The sequence below is a fragment of the Molossus molossus genome, unplaced genomic scaffold, assembly GCF_014108415.1.
Source record: "Molossus molossus isolate mMolMol1 unplaced genomic scaffold, mMolMol1.p scaffold_m16_p_20, whole genome shotgun sequence".
Classification (NCBI taxonomy): Eukaryota; Metazoa; Chordata; class Mammalia; order Chiroptera; family Molossidae; genus Molossus; species Molossus molossus.
This window is the reverse complement of record NW_023425356.1, coordinates 4,555,600-4,572,396: the sequence shown is the minus strand read 5'-3', so window position 1 is coordinate 4,572,396 and position 16,797 is coordinate 4,555,600. Positions and strand designations below refer to the sequence as shown.

The 16,797-nt window shown below is 45.3% G+C and overlaps 1 protein-coding gene across 4 annotated transcripts in view; it reads right to left on the bottom strand.

Annotated features, from left to right (window-relative positions):
* The window catches only part of CDC14A (cell division cycle 14A), a 114,359-nt gene that overhangs the window by 48,004 nt on the left and 49,558 nt on the right, over window positions 1–16,797 (bottom strand). For all 4 annotated transcript variants that reach the window (XM_036272456.1, XM_036272457.1, XM_036272455.1 and 1 more), the window contains one exon: window positions 1,126–1,192. In XM_036272456.1, coding sequence (XP_036128349.1) covers window positions 1,126–1,192 — 67 coding nt within the window. The remainder of the gene's footprint in view (window positions 1–1,125; window positions 1,193–16,797) is intronic.

Here is a 16,797-nt window from a genome sequence, read left to right as displayed (position 1 = left end):
CAGGTTAAATTACCAGCCATCATTACCTAAAAGATAAATCATAAGTAAATGTGTTATAATAATAATAAGACAAAATAATACAAATAAATAATACAATAATGAATAAAGTAATGACAGCCCTGGCCAGTATGGCGCAGCAGTTAGAGCGTTGGCCTGCGGACCAGAGGGGCCTGGGTTTGGCTCCCACTAAGGGCAAGTACCTCAGTTGCAGCTTGTCCCTGGCCCCGGTTGGGGTCGTGTGGGTGGCAGCCACTCTATGTTTCTCTCTCACATCAATGTTTCTCTTTCTCTCTTCCTCCCTCACTCCCTCCAGCTCTATCTGAAGATAAATGCAAAAACAAAACAAAAGAAAAAGAAATGACAATACCAGAATAAAATCTGTTTCGTGTCCTCCCAACTGTAAACCACCTTTGCCCACCCCTGTATAAATAACTAAATACCCTACTCAGACTTTTCGAGGATCACCTGGAGGGGGCCGTGCAAACCAGGCCGCAGGGCCCCGCTCCCGGGACGCATGATTCCGTCCACCTCGGATGAGGACTTCAAATTACATGTCTAACAAGTCCCCACAACTCCCACAATCACTGGTTTACGGCTTCCCCTGATGTGATACTAGGAAGAACTCGGGTTGATGTGGAGATGGGAGTCAGAATCAGCCCTGAGAGTGAGTGACTCTGGGCTTGTTCTCTCATCTGGAACAATGAGGTAATACTATTCGGCCTACTTCCTGCTTCGTGGGCATGTGACTCTTCGTGGGAAGAGTCCACGCCGGCAGAGAAAGGCAGTGGCCGGGATAGCCCCGTCTCTCCCACACCACGATCTAGCTGGGGATGGAGCTGATGTCACAGGCTCAGCAGCAGACAGAAGAGACATCTGCCCAGAACACAAACAGTTTCAGCGAGAAAGGGAGACCCTTCTGCCTCTGTGAAGAGCTAGAGTGACCCCAGACCTCTCCTGCAACGTGCGCTAGAGACTACACTCTCCAGATCAGTCGCCGCTCCTGGAGCGGAAAGCCTTCTGCCGACAGCCGCCCCCTCCTCCCCCACAGCACAAGCACAGCCACATTATTCCTTCTTCATACTTTTAAACAACTGTGTCAAGTACAGCAGGGAGAATTGTTATTACCTTTCTGATTCCCTGCAAACAGTCGAGGATGGTGAGATTATAAGTGCAATTTCCAAACGAAGCATCCCTGTAAACACACAAAAAAGCTTACCATTAAAATCAAGCATTTCAATAGTCAAATGATAAGATGGCCAAGTCACCTGGACACATACTTGTTCGGCGTCCCAGCAGTCAGCATGGTCAACGCGCATGACACCTCAGATGCCACTAGTTAGCGCTCGCTCCACACTCATCCGAAGCACTTTGGAAGGGCTTCAGTCCGGAGCAGAACACATTAGAAAGCAGCCGGAAGAGCCCGAGCTCTGACGTCAGACTGTTTTCCTTCAAACCCCAACCCTGCTGGGACCTTGAGCGAGTTAATGTTACCTCTCTGGACCTCAACTTCCTCATCTGTGAAATGAAGGTACTGAGAGTAGCTACCCTCCATAGGATTTTGTCGGATTACATCTGAAAAACAGAAAGTCCTACATACGGTGCTTAGCACACAGGAGGCATTTAATAAATGGGATGACTGCCGCTATTATTCATAGTCATTGGTAGAAGTGGACTGGTTCATTATGTAAGACATTCGTCGTCATGAGAGGAGCGACACTGTGATAGATGTAGCAAACACAGCTGTAAAAATGTAAGGGGGGATCATGGATGCAGGTCAACAGAACCCAGAAACTGCTTCCATGGATTAAATGCCACCATCCCATCCCTCCCCCACTCTCCCGAAAAAGCAGCCACGGAAGAGGCAGTCATGCTAACCTCCCCCCGGGGAACTTCTAATGCACCAAGTGTTCTATCCACGGCAGTGGGAACCTACTGCACTGAAACCGAGCGCTTCATCCTTTATTTACGTTTTCAGAGCAACTTAGCAGACCTGCTTCAGGCAACATAAAACTGAAGCATCAAGTTCAGGTCAGTTAGGCAGGAACTGGCACCGGAGCTTTAAACTAGCAATGCTCCAAGGTGTCCAAGGCGAGAAACTTGACCTCGAGACGCTCGGTCTCTGCCCAGCCCCCACTGCTGACCCGCAGGGACAGAGCTGATAGGCACTTGCAGTGACAAAGTCGGTCCAAAGACAGCAGAGGGGATCCATGGGAGAAAATGACCTTTAAGAGCTTTGACATATAATTAATAGAAAACTGAGTTTTATATCACATCCATCCAAGGGAACTTGAACCAATGGTTGCTAAGTCATGAATTAAAATGCAACTTCAGCCCTGGCTGGGTGGCTCCATTGGTTGGAGCATTGTCCTGTACACCAGGAAGTTGTGGGTTCAATTTCTAGTCAGGGCACATACCCAGTTTCGGGTTTGATTCCCCACTAGGAGCGCATGCAGGAGGCAACCGATTTATGTTTTTCTCTCACATCAATATTTCTCTCTCTCTCTCTCTCAAATCAATAAACATATCCTAGGATGAGGATTTTTAAAAAATGCAACTTCAACATCACCAAGTTTCAGCATCCTGATCACCTAGTATAAAAACATTAAGTTAGCAAAGCAGCTTAACAGAAATGTTTCTTAAGTCCTGAAATTTAAAAGTTAACCCATGTAGCTCTGGCCGGTTTGGCTCAGCGGTTAGAGCGTCGGCCTACGGTCCGGAGAGACCTGGGTTCGGTTCCCACTAAGGGCACGTACCTTGGTTGCAGTTTGTCCCCGGCCCTGGTTGGGTCGTGTGGGTGGCAACCACTCGATGTGTCGCTTTCACGTCGATGTTTCTCTCTCTCTCTCTCACTCTCACTCTATCTGAACAAAATATCGAAAAATGTCCTCGGGTGAGGATTAAAAAATAAATAAAAAAAATAAAATAAAATAAAAGTTAACCCATGTAGACTTCCAGTCAAGATGGCAGATAGGTAAACGCGGTATCGCGTCCTCCCACAACCACATCAAAGTTACAACTAAACTACAGAACAACCATCATTCAAAACCGCCTGAAATCAAGCTGAATGGAAGTCCTACAACTACGGAATTAAAGCAGCAGCTACATCCAGACTGGTAGGAGGGCAGAGGGGACGGGCTGGTCCCACACCCACGTGTGGCGGATAAAAATCAGGAGGACACCTCGGCTGGGAAGGTCCTCCCTGAGGACTGAGGGGTCCCCGTCCCACACCAGGCGCCCCGCTCAGGGTTCCAGTGCCAGGAAGGGAATCCCCATCACTTCTGGCTGGAAAAACCAGCAGGAATTGAGGCTCAGGGAGGCTGAGGCGGCTGGAGCCCCAGGCAGCTCCTTAAAGGGCCCGCGCACGGACTTATCGGACTCTCTCCCTCTAAGCTTGGAGGGGAGGCAGCTCGAGGGGTGCCAGAGACACACAGGGAAGAACTGAGCTGTTTGGCACTGGAGCGAGGGCTGGAGAGGGGGCTTTCTCCAGGACAAACGTGCTGGCAGAGGCCTTTGTTCCTTTGGTGAGCCCTTCCCGGGGGTGGCAGACAGAAGCCATATCTGGGACTCCAGCAACCTGGCTCACACTGGTAGCCCCGCCCTGCTGACTGCCTGAGGCCCCGCCCCACCCAACTTTCAGGCCCATCCAAGCTGTTGTGGCCTGTCTTGGATCCTGCTTCAGGTTTTCCTAAATTCTTTCAAACAAGCAGCATCTGGTCTCAGCCCCATACCACTCGTTAAGTAATACACAGAAACAAACACAGGGAGGCAGCCAAAATGAGGAGACAAAGAAACAGGTCCCAAATGAAAGAACAGAACAAAACCCCAATAAAAGAACTAAGCGAAATGGAGATAAGCAACCTAACAGATGCTGAGTTCAAAATGCTTATAAGGATGCTCAATGAACCTAGTGAGAACCTCAGTGAACTTAGTGAGGGCCTCAAGAGCATAAAAAAGGACCAGTCAGAAATGATGGATGCACAGTCAGAAATAAAGGAGGCATTAACTAAAATAAAGAATAATTTACACAGATTCAATAGTAGAGTATGTAAATCCAAGAAGCAAACCATCAATTTGGAATATAAGGAAGCAAAAAACGCCCAATCAGAACAGCAAAAAGAAAACAGAATCCAAAAAAATGAGGATAGTGTAAGGAGCCTCTGGGAAAACTTCAAGCGTGCCAACATTCGCATCTTGGGGGTGCCGGAAGGAGAAGAGCGAGAACAAGAAATTGAAAACCTGTTTGAAACAATAATGGCAGAAAACTTTCCTAACTTGGTGAAGGAAACAGACATAAGTCCAGGAAGCACAGAGAGTCCCAAACAAGATGAACCCCAAGAGGCCCACACCAAGACACATCATCAAAATGCAAAAGGTTCAAGACAAAGAGAGAATCTTAAAAGCAGCAAGGGAAAAGCAGTTAGTTACCTATAAGGGAGTTCCCATAAGACTGTCAGCTGATTTCTCAAAAGAAACTTTGCAGGCCAGAAGGGTGTGGCAAGAAATATTCAGAGTGATGAAAAGCAAGAACCTACAACCAAGATTACTCTATCCTGCAAAGCTGTCATTTAGAATCAATGGCCATATAAAGAGTTTCCCAGACAAGAAAAAGTTAAAGGAGTTCATCGCCACCAAACCGTTATTATATGAAATGATGAATGTTCTTTTTGAAGAAAAAGATAAAATATATGAACAAACAAAATGGCAATGAATACGTATCTATCGACAATGGAATCTACAAACAAAATGAACAGGTAGAACAGAAACATTCTCATAGATACAGAGAGCATTTTGTTGGTTGCCAGATGGGAGGGGGGTTGGGGGAATGGGTGGAAAAGGTGAAGGGATTAAGAAGTACAAATTCATTGCTAGACTGACAAACCTCAAAGGGAAAGGGGGTGGGGGGTGGGAATAAATAAACCAAAGAACTTATATGCATAACCAATGGACACAGACAATAGTGTGGGAAAAGGCGGGAGGGGGGCGGGAGTGGGGAAAAGGGGGTCAATGAGGGAAAAATGAAGAACATCTGTAATACATTCTACATTCAACAATAAAGATTTTAAAAAATTTAAAAATTAAAATAAAATAAAAGTTAACCCATGTAAATAGGAGGGTTACTCAAGATATTGAAGTCTGATTTTAAGAATTCTTTTGATTAATGCCATCGGAACTCATGGGTTAGTGCAAAACAAAATAACTGCTTTTCCATGTATCTTGTAAAGACATAAAACATATATCAAGAAGCAAATATTAACGGACCAAAGCAGAGGAAGAAGTATCCAGGGATCGAAGATAAAACACCAGGTGATATAAATAACCTCACGTCCCCTTGCAGGCACTGGTTTCTTTGGGACCAGTGCTCAGAGTCTTGTGGGTGCCAGGGGCCCCTTCAGCAATGTGATGCACCTTTTTCTCAGAATTAGCTTTATTTATTTTTCTTTCTTTCTTTCTTTCTTTTACTTTATTGAATTTATTGGGGTGACGTTGGTTCATTAATAATTTCAGAATAAATTTTAAATGCATAAAATACCTAGGAATAAGAAAAGACTCCCTCAAACTTAAAGTTATCAAAATATTTAAAAAAACAAGTTTATAATACCACAATATGTACTTTTTTATTAATATATTACACAACAAGTGTAGCAAGTCTCATAAGACTCTAATTTTAAGAATACACATAAATAATATCTATCTTAAGATACTTCAATAACTATAATGAAATTTTAAAAATGTCTACAATTTCCATGGGGACAAAGTCGTTTATGTTGTTAATATTGCTATAGTTTATTCCCAACATTTATAATTGAATGTCGTCTAATCAGGTTAGTGAAAATTTAGATACTATTTTTTGTCATCCAAATTCACTGACTCTCTAAATTATCTCCATAGACCCCAGATTAAAAACTATTTCAGTAAAGAAAAGGGGGAGAGGGTATTTGTATTTAAAAAGAATTTTTAAAAACTGTAAGACTAGCCAGTGTTCTTTATTTCCTCAAGTATATCTACCCACGCCTAGACTTAGCTAAACAAATTCACAAACATCAGTTGTCAGAAAAGCCTACACCCAGCCTCTCCGACTTCCTGCAAAGGATGGGGAGCCGATCCTGTCATCTCCTGTCCTAGCAGAGCCACAACTTGTACCAATGACTGAAAAGGCTCTGGTGACCTGGGGGAGCAGACCTGAGAGTTAATGTCACCTGACTGAATTAGGATACAGCAGTCACAACCGGCTGGACAGACTACTGAAGTGGACACATTGAAATATATAATGAGGGATACAATAACATCAAGTCATCCTCAGGATGGGGAAAGGAGATGAAACACCTTTTTTGAACACCTACTGTGCTGGGTAATTTAGACAGACACCTTAGCACATTTAATCCTCGTGACAGTCTGAAGTCAGTAGGTCCCCAAACCTGCCCCCATACTGGCAAGAGAGAAATGGCTTATTAATGGCACCTGGCTCATATACAGTCAAAGGAGAGTCACTGGAAAAGTGAAGGGACATAAAAACGTGTTATATATTGGGGAGGGGGGTGTATAAAGGTGGCAGATGGGCCCAGGTATCCAACAAGGTCAGAGAGAATAAGAGTATAGACAACAGATAAAATTCTGAAACCTGGAAATCAGGTAGATGAGTGGTACCAAGAAAGCCAAGAAAACCGAAAACTAAGGTGAATCCTAAAAATCAGAGAATCAACCTCATTAATAGCAGATAATTCTCCAAAGGCCCGGAATGGACAGGCCGGGGCTCTTCTGGAAGTGAGAGTGAAGACAATGACTGAAACAAGACTGGAAGCCCGTTGAAGAAGCGAGAGATTTCACTCTACAAAGGCAACAGTATCTCCTTTCACAAATCAGTCTCCCCTGATGACTTTCCTCACCCTCCCACACAGCTTTACCCCGACACCAGCGGCGAGCAGTCAGCAGGAGGACCTCTGGCCGGTGAAGGACCCTTCTCAGCCACGTGGTCCTATGAGATGGAAGTCGGCTGGGAGAACACCAAGTCGTATGAACCTCAAAAGCTCTTCCCACTCCAAAAATAGCTCATTATTTAACACAGTTGATTCTCTTCTCTCCATCTCTTTCTCCCAGATCCTTCCCAACAGAATGTAAACATTTGCAAATCTCTACCAAAGGAAAAAAAATCCACAACTTTTTTACTCTATACCCTCTCTTTAAAACAAGACTTCTCTGAAGAATTACTCATCTTCCTGTCTCCAATTCTCTCCACCCACGTCTTAACTTTCTGTTCCTTTTCTGCCCTCCATTCAAGTCATGAATATTTCTCACTAAGGTCACCAATGATCTCCATATTGCTAAGCCCAGGGGACTTTCTTATTTAGTTGAGAGAAAAAATCACTACTTTACTCTTTTTAGAGTGTGCAATTCAGTAACTTTTAGTATAGTCACAATTTAGATCACCACAAATTCAGAAACATTTCTATCACCCCATAAGGAGACTCTGTTTGCAATAACTTCCCATTCCCCCTCCCCCTCACCTCTGGCAATTACTAGTCTACTTGGTCTCTCAGGATTTGCTTATTCTAAGCCCAGGGGGCATTTTTCCAGCATCATTTTATTTAATTCACTATGTTGACAACAAGTATCTCCATCCTTTGAATACTCTCTTCACTTGGTTTCTGGATTTTTCTTCTACTTCTCTAAACATTATTCCTTCCCAGTCTCCTTCTCAGAGTCACCCTTCACCTCTCAGTCTTTAAAAGTTGCATCTCTTGCCCAGCTGGTGTGGCTCAGTGTTTGAGCACAGACCCTGTACCAAGAGGTCACCGGTTCGATTCCCGGTCAGGGCACATGCCCAGGTTGTGGGCCCGATCCCCAGTAGGGGACATGCAGGAGGGGGCCAATCAATGTTCTCTCTCATCGATGTTCTGTCTCTCTTTTCCTCTCCCTTCCTCTCTCTCTAAAATAAATAAAGAAAAAAAATTTTTTTAAGTTGGAGCTCTTGCCCAACTGGTGCATCTCGGTGGTGAGCATCAATCCATGCATCAAGGGGTCACCAGTTTAATTCCGGTCAGGGCACATGCCTGGGTTGTGTGCGCAATCCCCAGCAGGGGGCGTGCAGGAGGCAGCTGACTGATGTTGATGCTTCTCTCTCTCTCCCTCTCCAATCTTAAAAATCTTAAATCTCGAAAATCAATTGAAAAAAACATATTTTTTTAAAAAGTAGGAGCTCCTCAAGGATCAATTCCAGATTCACATTCTTCTCACTCTCTCCCTAGACCAGGGCTCCCAGACTTTAGCCTCCATCGGCACCCGGGAGGTTCTGTAAAACACAGATGCTGGGCTCCAGCGAAGTTTCTGATTCCACAGGTCGGGCAGGGCCTGGGAAGGCACATTTCAAACAGGTTGCCAGGTGGTATGGATGCTGCTGGTGAGAGGGACCACATCTTGAGAGCCATGCCCTACACGATTTCATCTCCATAAATGACCTTCTCTCTGCCAAGGATCCTTGACCTCATCTCTCCAGCACAAACCCCTCAAACCCCAAACCAGCAGAGATCACACCTCCATCTGGGTGTCTTAAGGCATCTCAAACTCATGGTGGGAGAGGACTCTGGAATCTCCCCACCACATCCCCGATCTCAGCTGGAACCCAGATGTGCCTCCATCTTCCTTGCCCACCTGTCACTGTGCCGTTGCTTCCCCTTCACTGACTTCTGTTGCTCAAGTCCACAATCAGATACAAGGCCGTGTGGGATCTGGCCTTCCTGCCTCCTCCTCACTTTGTGCCCCTCAGAGTCTGTGCCCACCACATGGCCTTGCCTGAGCACCTCCGACGGGCACCTTGCCCCCACCACAGGACCTTTGCTTCTGCTGGTCACATGTTCTCCTACTCACCATTGCCTGTGTTACCCAACTCGTCCTTCTGCTCGTCCTTCAGATCTGAGCTCAAAGACCACTTGTCTCGGGGGGAAAACCTCCAACCCCACCTGGCTAGATCAGATCCCTGACTTTTTTTTCTGGGACTTAACTATAGTGTGATGTTATATCCTGGTGTGCTTATTAGATTCTCTGCCTCTCTATAACAGTCCCAAAGAAGGCAACATCTATGCATTTTTACTCACCTTTATCTCCTTATACCTAACCCAGTGCCTGACACAAGACAGACATTCAATACACAGTTTTTTTATTGTTGACAGTATTACAGATGTCCCCTCCCCCCATTGACCCCCTCCTCCTTGCTCCCACCTCCTGCCTTTACCACACTATTGTCTGTGTCCATTGGTTATGCATATGTAGCATATAAGTTATTTGGTTTACCTCTTCCCATCCCAGTAAACATTTGCATTAAGTAAAGGAGCTTGGGAGCTCATCCCAAGAAAACTTACTGTAATAGTCTATGGCTACTTTTGTTAACTCAATAGCCTCAATCCGCAATAGCAAGAAAAGCTTTCTTTGCATTAACTCCAAATCCCTCCTATCCATTTTAAGACCATTTCCTTCTGTTCTCTTTGCCAAAGACTATTAATTGAATAGAGCTGGTAGCAGTGACGTTCCAAGTCGTTTCTTCTCCTTTGTCAAGTGGTATAAAACAGTTTTACCCTAACCGCAGACACCTTAGAGAGGCTACAAAGACCTTTAGGGTTCACATCCTCGTACCCATGTGCTACAGCAAGCTTTAAATGCCCTCAGTTTGTATAGCGGTTCCTAGTTGGCTTAACTTCTCGTTTGCTTTCTCATTCGTCCACCCATGTGTTTATTTGTCCATACGTATGGAGCCAAACATTGACCGAGTTGAATAACAGGACATGTTGTATTTTTCCACAACCCTCATAAACGACAACTAGAATCCTGTAGACTTCAACCAAGGGGAAAAGTCTGCACCCCTTCCTGCCTGGGAAACTCCAGCCCTTACCCTTATCTGTCATGATAGTTTTACCACGGATTGCATTACCCTCTTAAACAGGTAAACACGAGGCTGCTCTTCATTCAGGAGATAAGGTAATACCCCAAACACCCAGGGTTTCTAATCTTTCATCTCTGCTTTAGAATGAATCATGGGTCTCTAGCCCCCAACACAGATGTCTAGAGATATCCAAACACACAGTTAGTGCAACCTCATGCTTGACCATCTGAACACCATGCACCCTGACAACAATCAACTCAACCACAAAGCTGTTAGGAAGTGATTATAAAAATCCATATAAGTATGACATTGGGAGGAGCTGTACTTAGTAAATATTTGTTGAATGAGAAAGTAAATAAATACTTGAGTCGATGGAGCAATTGGAATTTTTTATTTTTATGTTTTTGCATTTATTCTGCCAAGAAGAAGAAAAATGAAATTTAAGGAACCTATCCACAGATACAAAGAGAAAGGGCTCAATTCACCCATATCCTAGAGCTGAGAGTCGACTGTTAAATATTCAGAAATTTCGGGAGCCAGATCAGCCCTGGTGGGAACGCCTGCACCGTGGATGTCAGCAAAAGCCCTGACCCCCCAGCCAGGTTATGAACACACCCCGGCCAGTAACCTAAGAACTTTAGAAATCACTCAGAGCGCAGCAACCTTGTAAACATTAATAATGAGGAGAGGAAACCAGAGGTGAAAGAACGTATTTACACAAAGTAATAAGAAAGCATTTCTGGTAACGAACCTATTTGGAATGAAGAAAGGGTGAAGAACAGAGGCGCAGTACGTGCACCGTGGCAACCACACAAAAGAGTCAGAAAGAGCTGATGATAAAGAAACAGTGGGGATGACTGTGATCCACATTTGTCTCGACTCTGTGATTCTCCATAAACTCTCTGAGAGCAGCTAGTCAGGAGATGTGTACATATCTGCAGAGCCACGGCTTGGAAAGCATCTGAGGTCACTACGCAGCCTTCCAAGCACTGAGCTACATCCCGTCGACGCAACCACCACAAGCTTCTTAAGGACAAGGAATTGACCTTCACATCTGGATGCCCAGAGTCTAGAACAGTGTTGGGCACATTTCTATGTTGTAGATGTTGAATGAATGAATGATCCATTCCATTTATGACTGAACAACTCTAGTGACTGGAAACTGCTGAACTTTCAAAGCCAAAATTATATAAAACAATCTTTAATCATAAACAATGTACAATAACTGCCCGGCTGGTGTGGCTCAGTGGTTGGGAGTCGACCCATACACCAAGAGGTCGCCGGTTCAATTCCCGGTCAGGACACACGCCCAGGTTGTGGGCCCGATCCCCAGGGGGGGACATGCGGGAGGCGGCCAGTCGATGTTCTCTCTCATCGATGTTTCTCTCTCTCTCTCCCTCCCGCTCCCTCTCTCTCTAAAACCAATAAAGGAAACAATATTTTGAAAAACACACAACGTACAGTAACACAAACATAACCCAGATTGCTGCTGTCCAGTGGAAACAGAACGCCAGCCAGACCGAGCCACGTGTCCTATTTAAATATTTTTCATAATCATATTCAAATAAAATAAAAAGAAATAAATTATATCCATTTTAATAATATATTTTATATAGCTCAGTATATCTGAAATAGTACCATTTCAGCAGGTAATCAACACAATTCTAAATAAGACATTTCACTTTTTTATACTAAATCTTCAAAATGCAGTGTGTATTTAAAGTTACAGTCTACTTCAGTTTAGACTAAACCAATTTTAAGTGCTCAACAGCACATGTCACTAGTCCTAGACAGTTCCATCCAAGACTAGATTGTATGGATACTTGGGAACCAAACAATGCTCCCCAAAATCTTCACCCAACTGTCAGAAGTACACCTGACTTCCAGTCTCTGGACAAACCCATGGCATATACATACCAGTTCCAGGGAAATAAAGAGCTGATTGCTTGTATCATCGAAGCCTGTATTTGATAAGAATTAGTGGGCAGAACAAAGTTATCTCCCCTCACGAAAGAGCAAAATGAATAACATCATGGGATAGAACCAAAAGCTGATGGGACATGGGATACCCTGCTTCTGAGATTTAGCATAAGGCTACACCATGATCACTTTCCTTGTCTAAGAAACAGAGATATGTGAAACTCATTTCTAAGTCGTAGCTTAATAGATCACATGAAGTCAGCAGAATAGAATCAGTCTTGAACCAGCTATAACAGGCACCGGAAAAACAGACCAAGGGCTGTGCTCTGAGCCTTTTTTATCAACACCTGAGTGGCACCAATTAATCACACTAATTTTGCTATAAAAACACAAATAACAGTTAAGAGCTTCATATAATAAGCACTCAACAAACTAATGACATTCATGAATGTAAACAATTACAGTCTTGTTCCAAACCACCTTCACCCAGAGGCTGGCTCTTGGAAACCTACCATAAAGAGCACAGAAGGGCCCTGGCCAGTTTGGCTCAGCGGTTAGAGCGTCGGTCTGCGGTCCAGAGAGACCCAGGTTCAGTTCCCGCTAAGGGCACATACCTCGCTTGCAGTTTGTCCCCGGCCCCGGTTGGTCGTGCAGGTGGCAGCCACTCGATGTGTCCCTTTCAGTCGATGTTTCTCTCTCTCTCTCTCTCTCTGTTCCTCTCTCTCCCTCCCACTCTATATGAACAAAAAATGGAAAAATGTCCTCGGGTGAAGATAAAAAAAAAAAAAAAGAGCACAGAAGGTTGCCACTGGCCCTCCTACAGGCGGTTTGGTGACACTGATCTGGGACCATAAACATAAGAATGAAAAAAGCAGTCAAACAATTTTCACAACTCAAACCATTGAAGCAAAACATGGAGTCAATGTAACTCACCTTCTTACGTGTATTTAGTTGGTCACAGAGACCCCAGCCGTTGTTTCTGTTATCAGATCCTCTACAGTGGTGCTTATTCACCACTTCAACAAGAGAAAATCTGATAAAGAGTCTGCTTTCCATGGTGGTCTGAGTTAGCGCATAGGCCCCGCCCCACCGCTGAGAATGGATTCAACAGTGTGGACTAGATAAGCCATCTGTGGCCATTTATGTTCAGTCCCCGGGAAACTGGCACTCCTCACTCTTCAAAGCCCATGCAGATTTCCCCCATCACAACAAGCATCAAAAGCAAAGGCTTAGTCGAGATCCACGGGCAGGACCCCAAAGCCAACACGGAGAAGCAGAGAGGCAGCAGCCACCACCAAGAAAAGTTGAGAAGGAAAGAAAAGCCTGAAGAGAGTGCCAAATAAATTTTGCTTCTACATTTTTTTTCATTCAAGAGAAAAACGTGGTAAGGAGAACTTCCTTTAAAGTTCAAAGTTAAGCCCTGGCCGGTTTGGCTCAGCGGTTAGAGCGTCGGCCTGCGGTCCAGAGAGACCCGGGTTCGGTTCCCGCTAAGGGCGCGTACCTCGGTTGCAGTTTGTCCCTGGCCCTGGTTGGCTGTGCATGTGGCAGCCACTCGATGTGTTCCTTTCACATCGATGTTTCTCTCTCTCTCTCTGTGTTCCTCTCTCTCCCTCCCACTCTACCTGAACAAAAAATGGAAAAATGTCCTCGGGTGAGGATAAAAAAAAATAATAAATAAAGTTCAAAGTTAAGCCCAGTTGGTGTGGCTCAGTGGTTGATCACTGTCCCATGGACTGAGAGGTCTGGTTCAATTCCTGGTCAGGGCACAAGCCTCAGTTGTGGGCTCAATCCCCAGTAAGGGGCGTGCAGGAGGCAGCCAATTGATGTTTCTCTCTCATCAATGTTTCTGTCTCTCTCCCCCCTCCCTTCCTCTCTCTCTAACAATCAATAAAAACATATTAAAGTACAAAGTTAATTGCTAAATAAACCGACAAAAATCACAGTGTAAGCTAACAAATATCTGGTTTAACACTTTAGGTAAAGAAATCTATTTTATAATGACATCAAACAGCTACCAGCACCTATTTGCTTTAGAAGGAAGAAGGAGGGAGGCAGCCCGAGGCCAAGTTCTGAGTGGTTGACCCCTGTGAGCCTCTGTTAGAGACCTACAAGTTCTGGCTTGCCCAGAGGACCTAGAAATCTCTGGCTTGCTTCTGAGATTTCCCATTAAGAGTCGGCCACAGTAAGACACAGCTCAGCAACAGTATCACTAGGGTCATCCCAAACACAACAAACCCTCCTTTGACACAAACAGGATGGGTGCATTTCAATGACGAGTTAGAGGTCTGTTAAAGGTCTTCTCCCCTAAGAGAAAACGTGCATGTTGCTTCAGGGTAGATAAAAATACCACTGTTTGATAAGCCATCTATTTCTAAGACACTCAGGGAAAAAAGCACAAAAACAGTCCCACAAACGGCAGCATATTGTTGTAATCCCGAGAGATGTTTTGTTCCACACTGGCATGGATCAGGAACGGTGTCCTGGGGGTTTCAGAACAGGAGTTCTGCCCGACAGGAACAGAAACTGGGGGAGGGGGATTCAGGCTGAATCTTTATTAGAAACATTCAGAATCTTAAAACTAGGAATGTGCTTTGTAAATCTCCAAGAGAGAGCTCTACGCTTATTTGATTACTGAATTTTATTATTACTTTCCCCGTGGATCACAGAGAGAGTAGTTCTCAACCCTGGCAGCATACTGAGATCATGTCAGTAGTTTCTTTTTCTTTTTTTTTCCCTTATTGATTTGAGAGAGAGAGGAAGTGAGAGGGAGAGGGAGACAGAAACATCAATGAGAGAGAACCATCAACTGGCCTCCTCCTGCATGCCTCCCACTGAAGACTGGGCCCACAACCTGGGCATGTGCCCCAACCGGGAATCGAACTGGCGACCTCTTGGTGCATAGGTCGATACTCAACCACTGAGCCACATCAGCCAGACTATGTCGGTAATTTTTACAAAGCCCAACACCAGCCTTCACCCCAGAACAATTCTATCAAAATTTCTCAAACTAGAACCCAGGCATCAATATTTATTAAAGCTTCCCAGACTTTTAAAAACCAGGGAAGGAAACCAACACAACTTTGGAAAAATTGACCTACAAATTCTAACATCTTCTCCAAGCTAAAATAAAACAGCCACACAGCCCTGGCTGGTTTGGCTCAGCAGTTGGAGTGTCAGCCTGCTGACCAGAGAGTCCCGGGTTCAGTTCCCGCTAGGGGCACATACCAACAAAAATTAAAGAATAAAACAGCCACACAAAAATGTATCTGTGGGCCCATCCGGGAAGAGATTCTCCCCTCCCCCCAAGAAAAACCAACCACTAAACTAGTAGCCGGAGATAGGACACCCAACAGCCACCCAGCTTGCTCCCACTGGATGTGGGGTGGCCCCTACCTCACCTCAGCTCAGCACCTAGCCATTATTCTCCCTTTCGTGCTCTGTGTTTGTCTTCAAAATTAGGGCCCGGCTTATTTATTACCTGTAGAGTTTTATTCCCTCTGAATTTTATATGTCACCAGAAAAATGGGTTTTGGCAGGTTTATGAATCATCGTCAACACCCAGAGAATGTACCGATCTGGTACACGTGGACCAATAAACTAAGAAGTGCAAGATGGGTTAAAGGCACAGACGAGCTGTAGGGGCAGAGCCGCACGACTCGGATTGCTCACCTTGCCGATGCTTTCGTGAGACTTAGGAGCTTTCATAAACACTGTTTTATGAACACCCTAGAGTGTAGATTTGGAAAACGCTGCATTGACAGCCAGGAAACAGTCTGGGAATAACTCAGTTGGTCGGTGGTCTCGTGGGGGCTCCGACAAGCGGCCATTAATACCACTTTGTGGAATGACCGGTCAATAACACAGTCTAGAATGTGGGTACACACTAAAAGGAACAGAACCTAAAGAAATTCCTACCAGGCTTGCTAACCCAAACGCTGCTGACTCTGACCCCAGGACTGAAAGATCCCTTGTTCACTTCAAGGTCAACTGCCACAGCAATGCTGAAGGGTGGACTCAAAGGACTAAAGTCGGGGAGAAGGGCCCTTTTCCTCCACTTTTCAGCTAACATCACTCTTGATTAATACATGGGCTAGCCTTAGACACCAAGCCAGAAATTCACCTTCTCTGATGTCTACAATACTTAATGTAATCAAGAACAGACAGTAGGGCCCCGGCCGGTTTGGCTCAGTGGTTGGAGCTTTGGCCCGTGGACCAATGAGTGGCGGGTTCAATTCTGAATCGGTCAAGAGCACGGACCTCGGTTGGGATTCATCCCTGGCCCTGGTCAGGGTCGTGTGGGAGGCAGCCAGTCGATGTTTCCCTGTCACGTCGATGTTTCTCTCTCCCCCTCTCCCCCTACCACTCTATCTGAAGATAAACAGAAAAACATTCTCAGGTGAGGGTTAAAAAAAAAAAAGAATAGACAGTAGGCTTAGACAGACTTCCGGTCAGGATGGCAGGTAGGTGACCGCAATCTCGCCCCCTCCCACAACCACATCAAAATGACAACTAAACTACAGAACCACCTGACATCGAGCTGAATGGAAGTCCTACATCTATGACATTAAAGAAGCCACATGGAGACTGGTAGGAGGGCGGAGGTGCAGGCTGGTCCCACACCAGGAGGGATAAAAATCAGGAGGACACCTGGGCTGGGAAGGTCCTCCCTGAGGAGTGAGGGGTCCCCGTCCCACACCAGGCTCCCCGCTCAGGGTCCCAGTGACAGGAAGAGAATCCCCATCACTTCTGGCTGTAAAACCAGTGGGAAGTGAGGCTGAAGGAGGCTGAGGCGACTAGAGCCTCAGGCAGCTCCTCTTAAAGGGCCCACACACGGACTTACTCGGACTCACTCTCTCTGAGCTCCAGTGCTGGGGAGGCAGCTTGAAAGGCACCAGAGACATTTGGGGAAGAACTGAGTTGTTTGGCATCGGGGCAAGAGCTGTAGAGGCAGCTTTCTCGCAGAAAGATGTGCTGGCAGATGCCATTATTTCTTTGGTGAGCCCTTC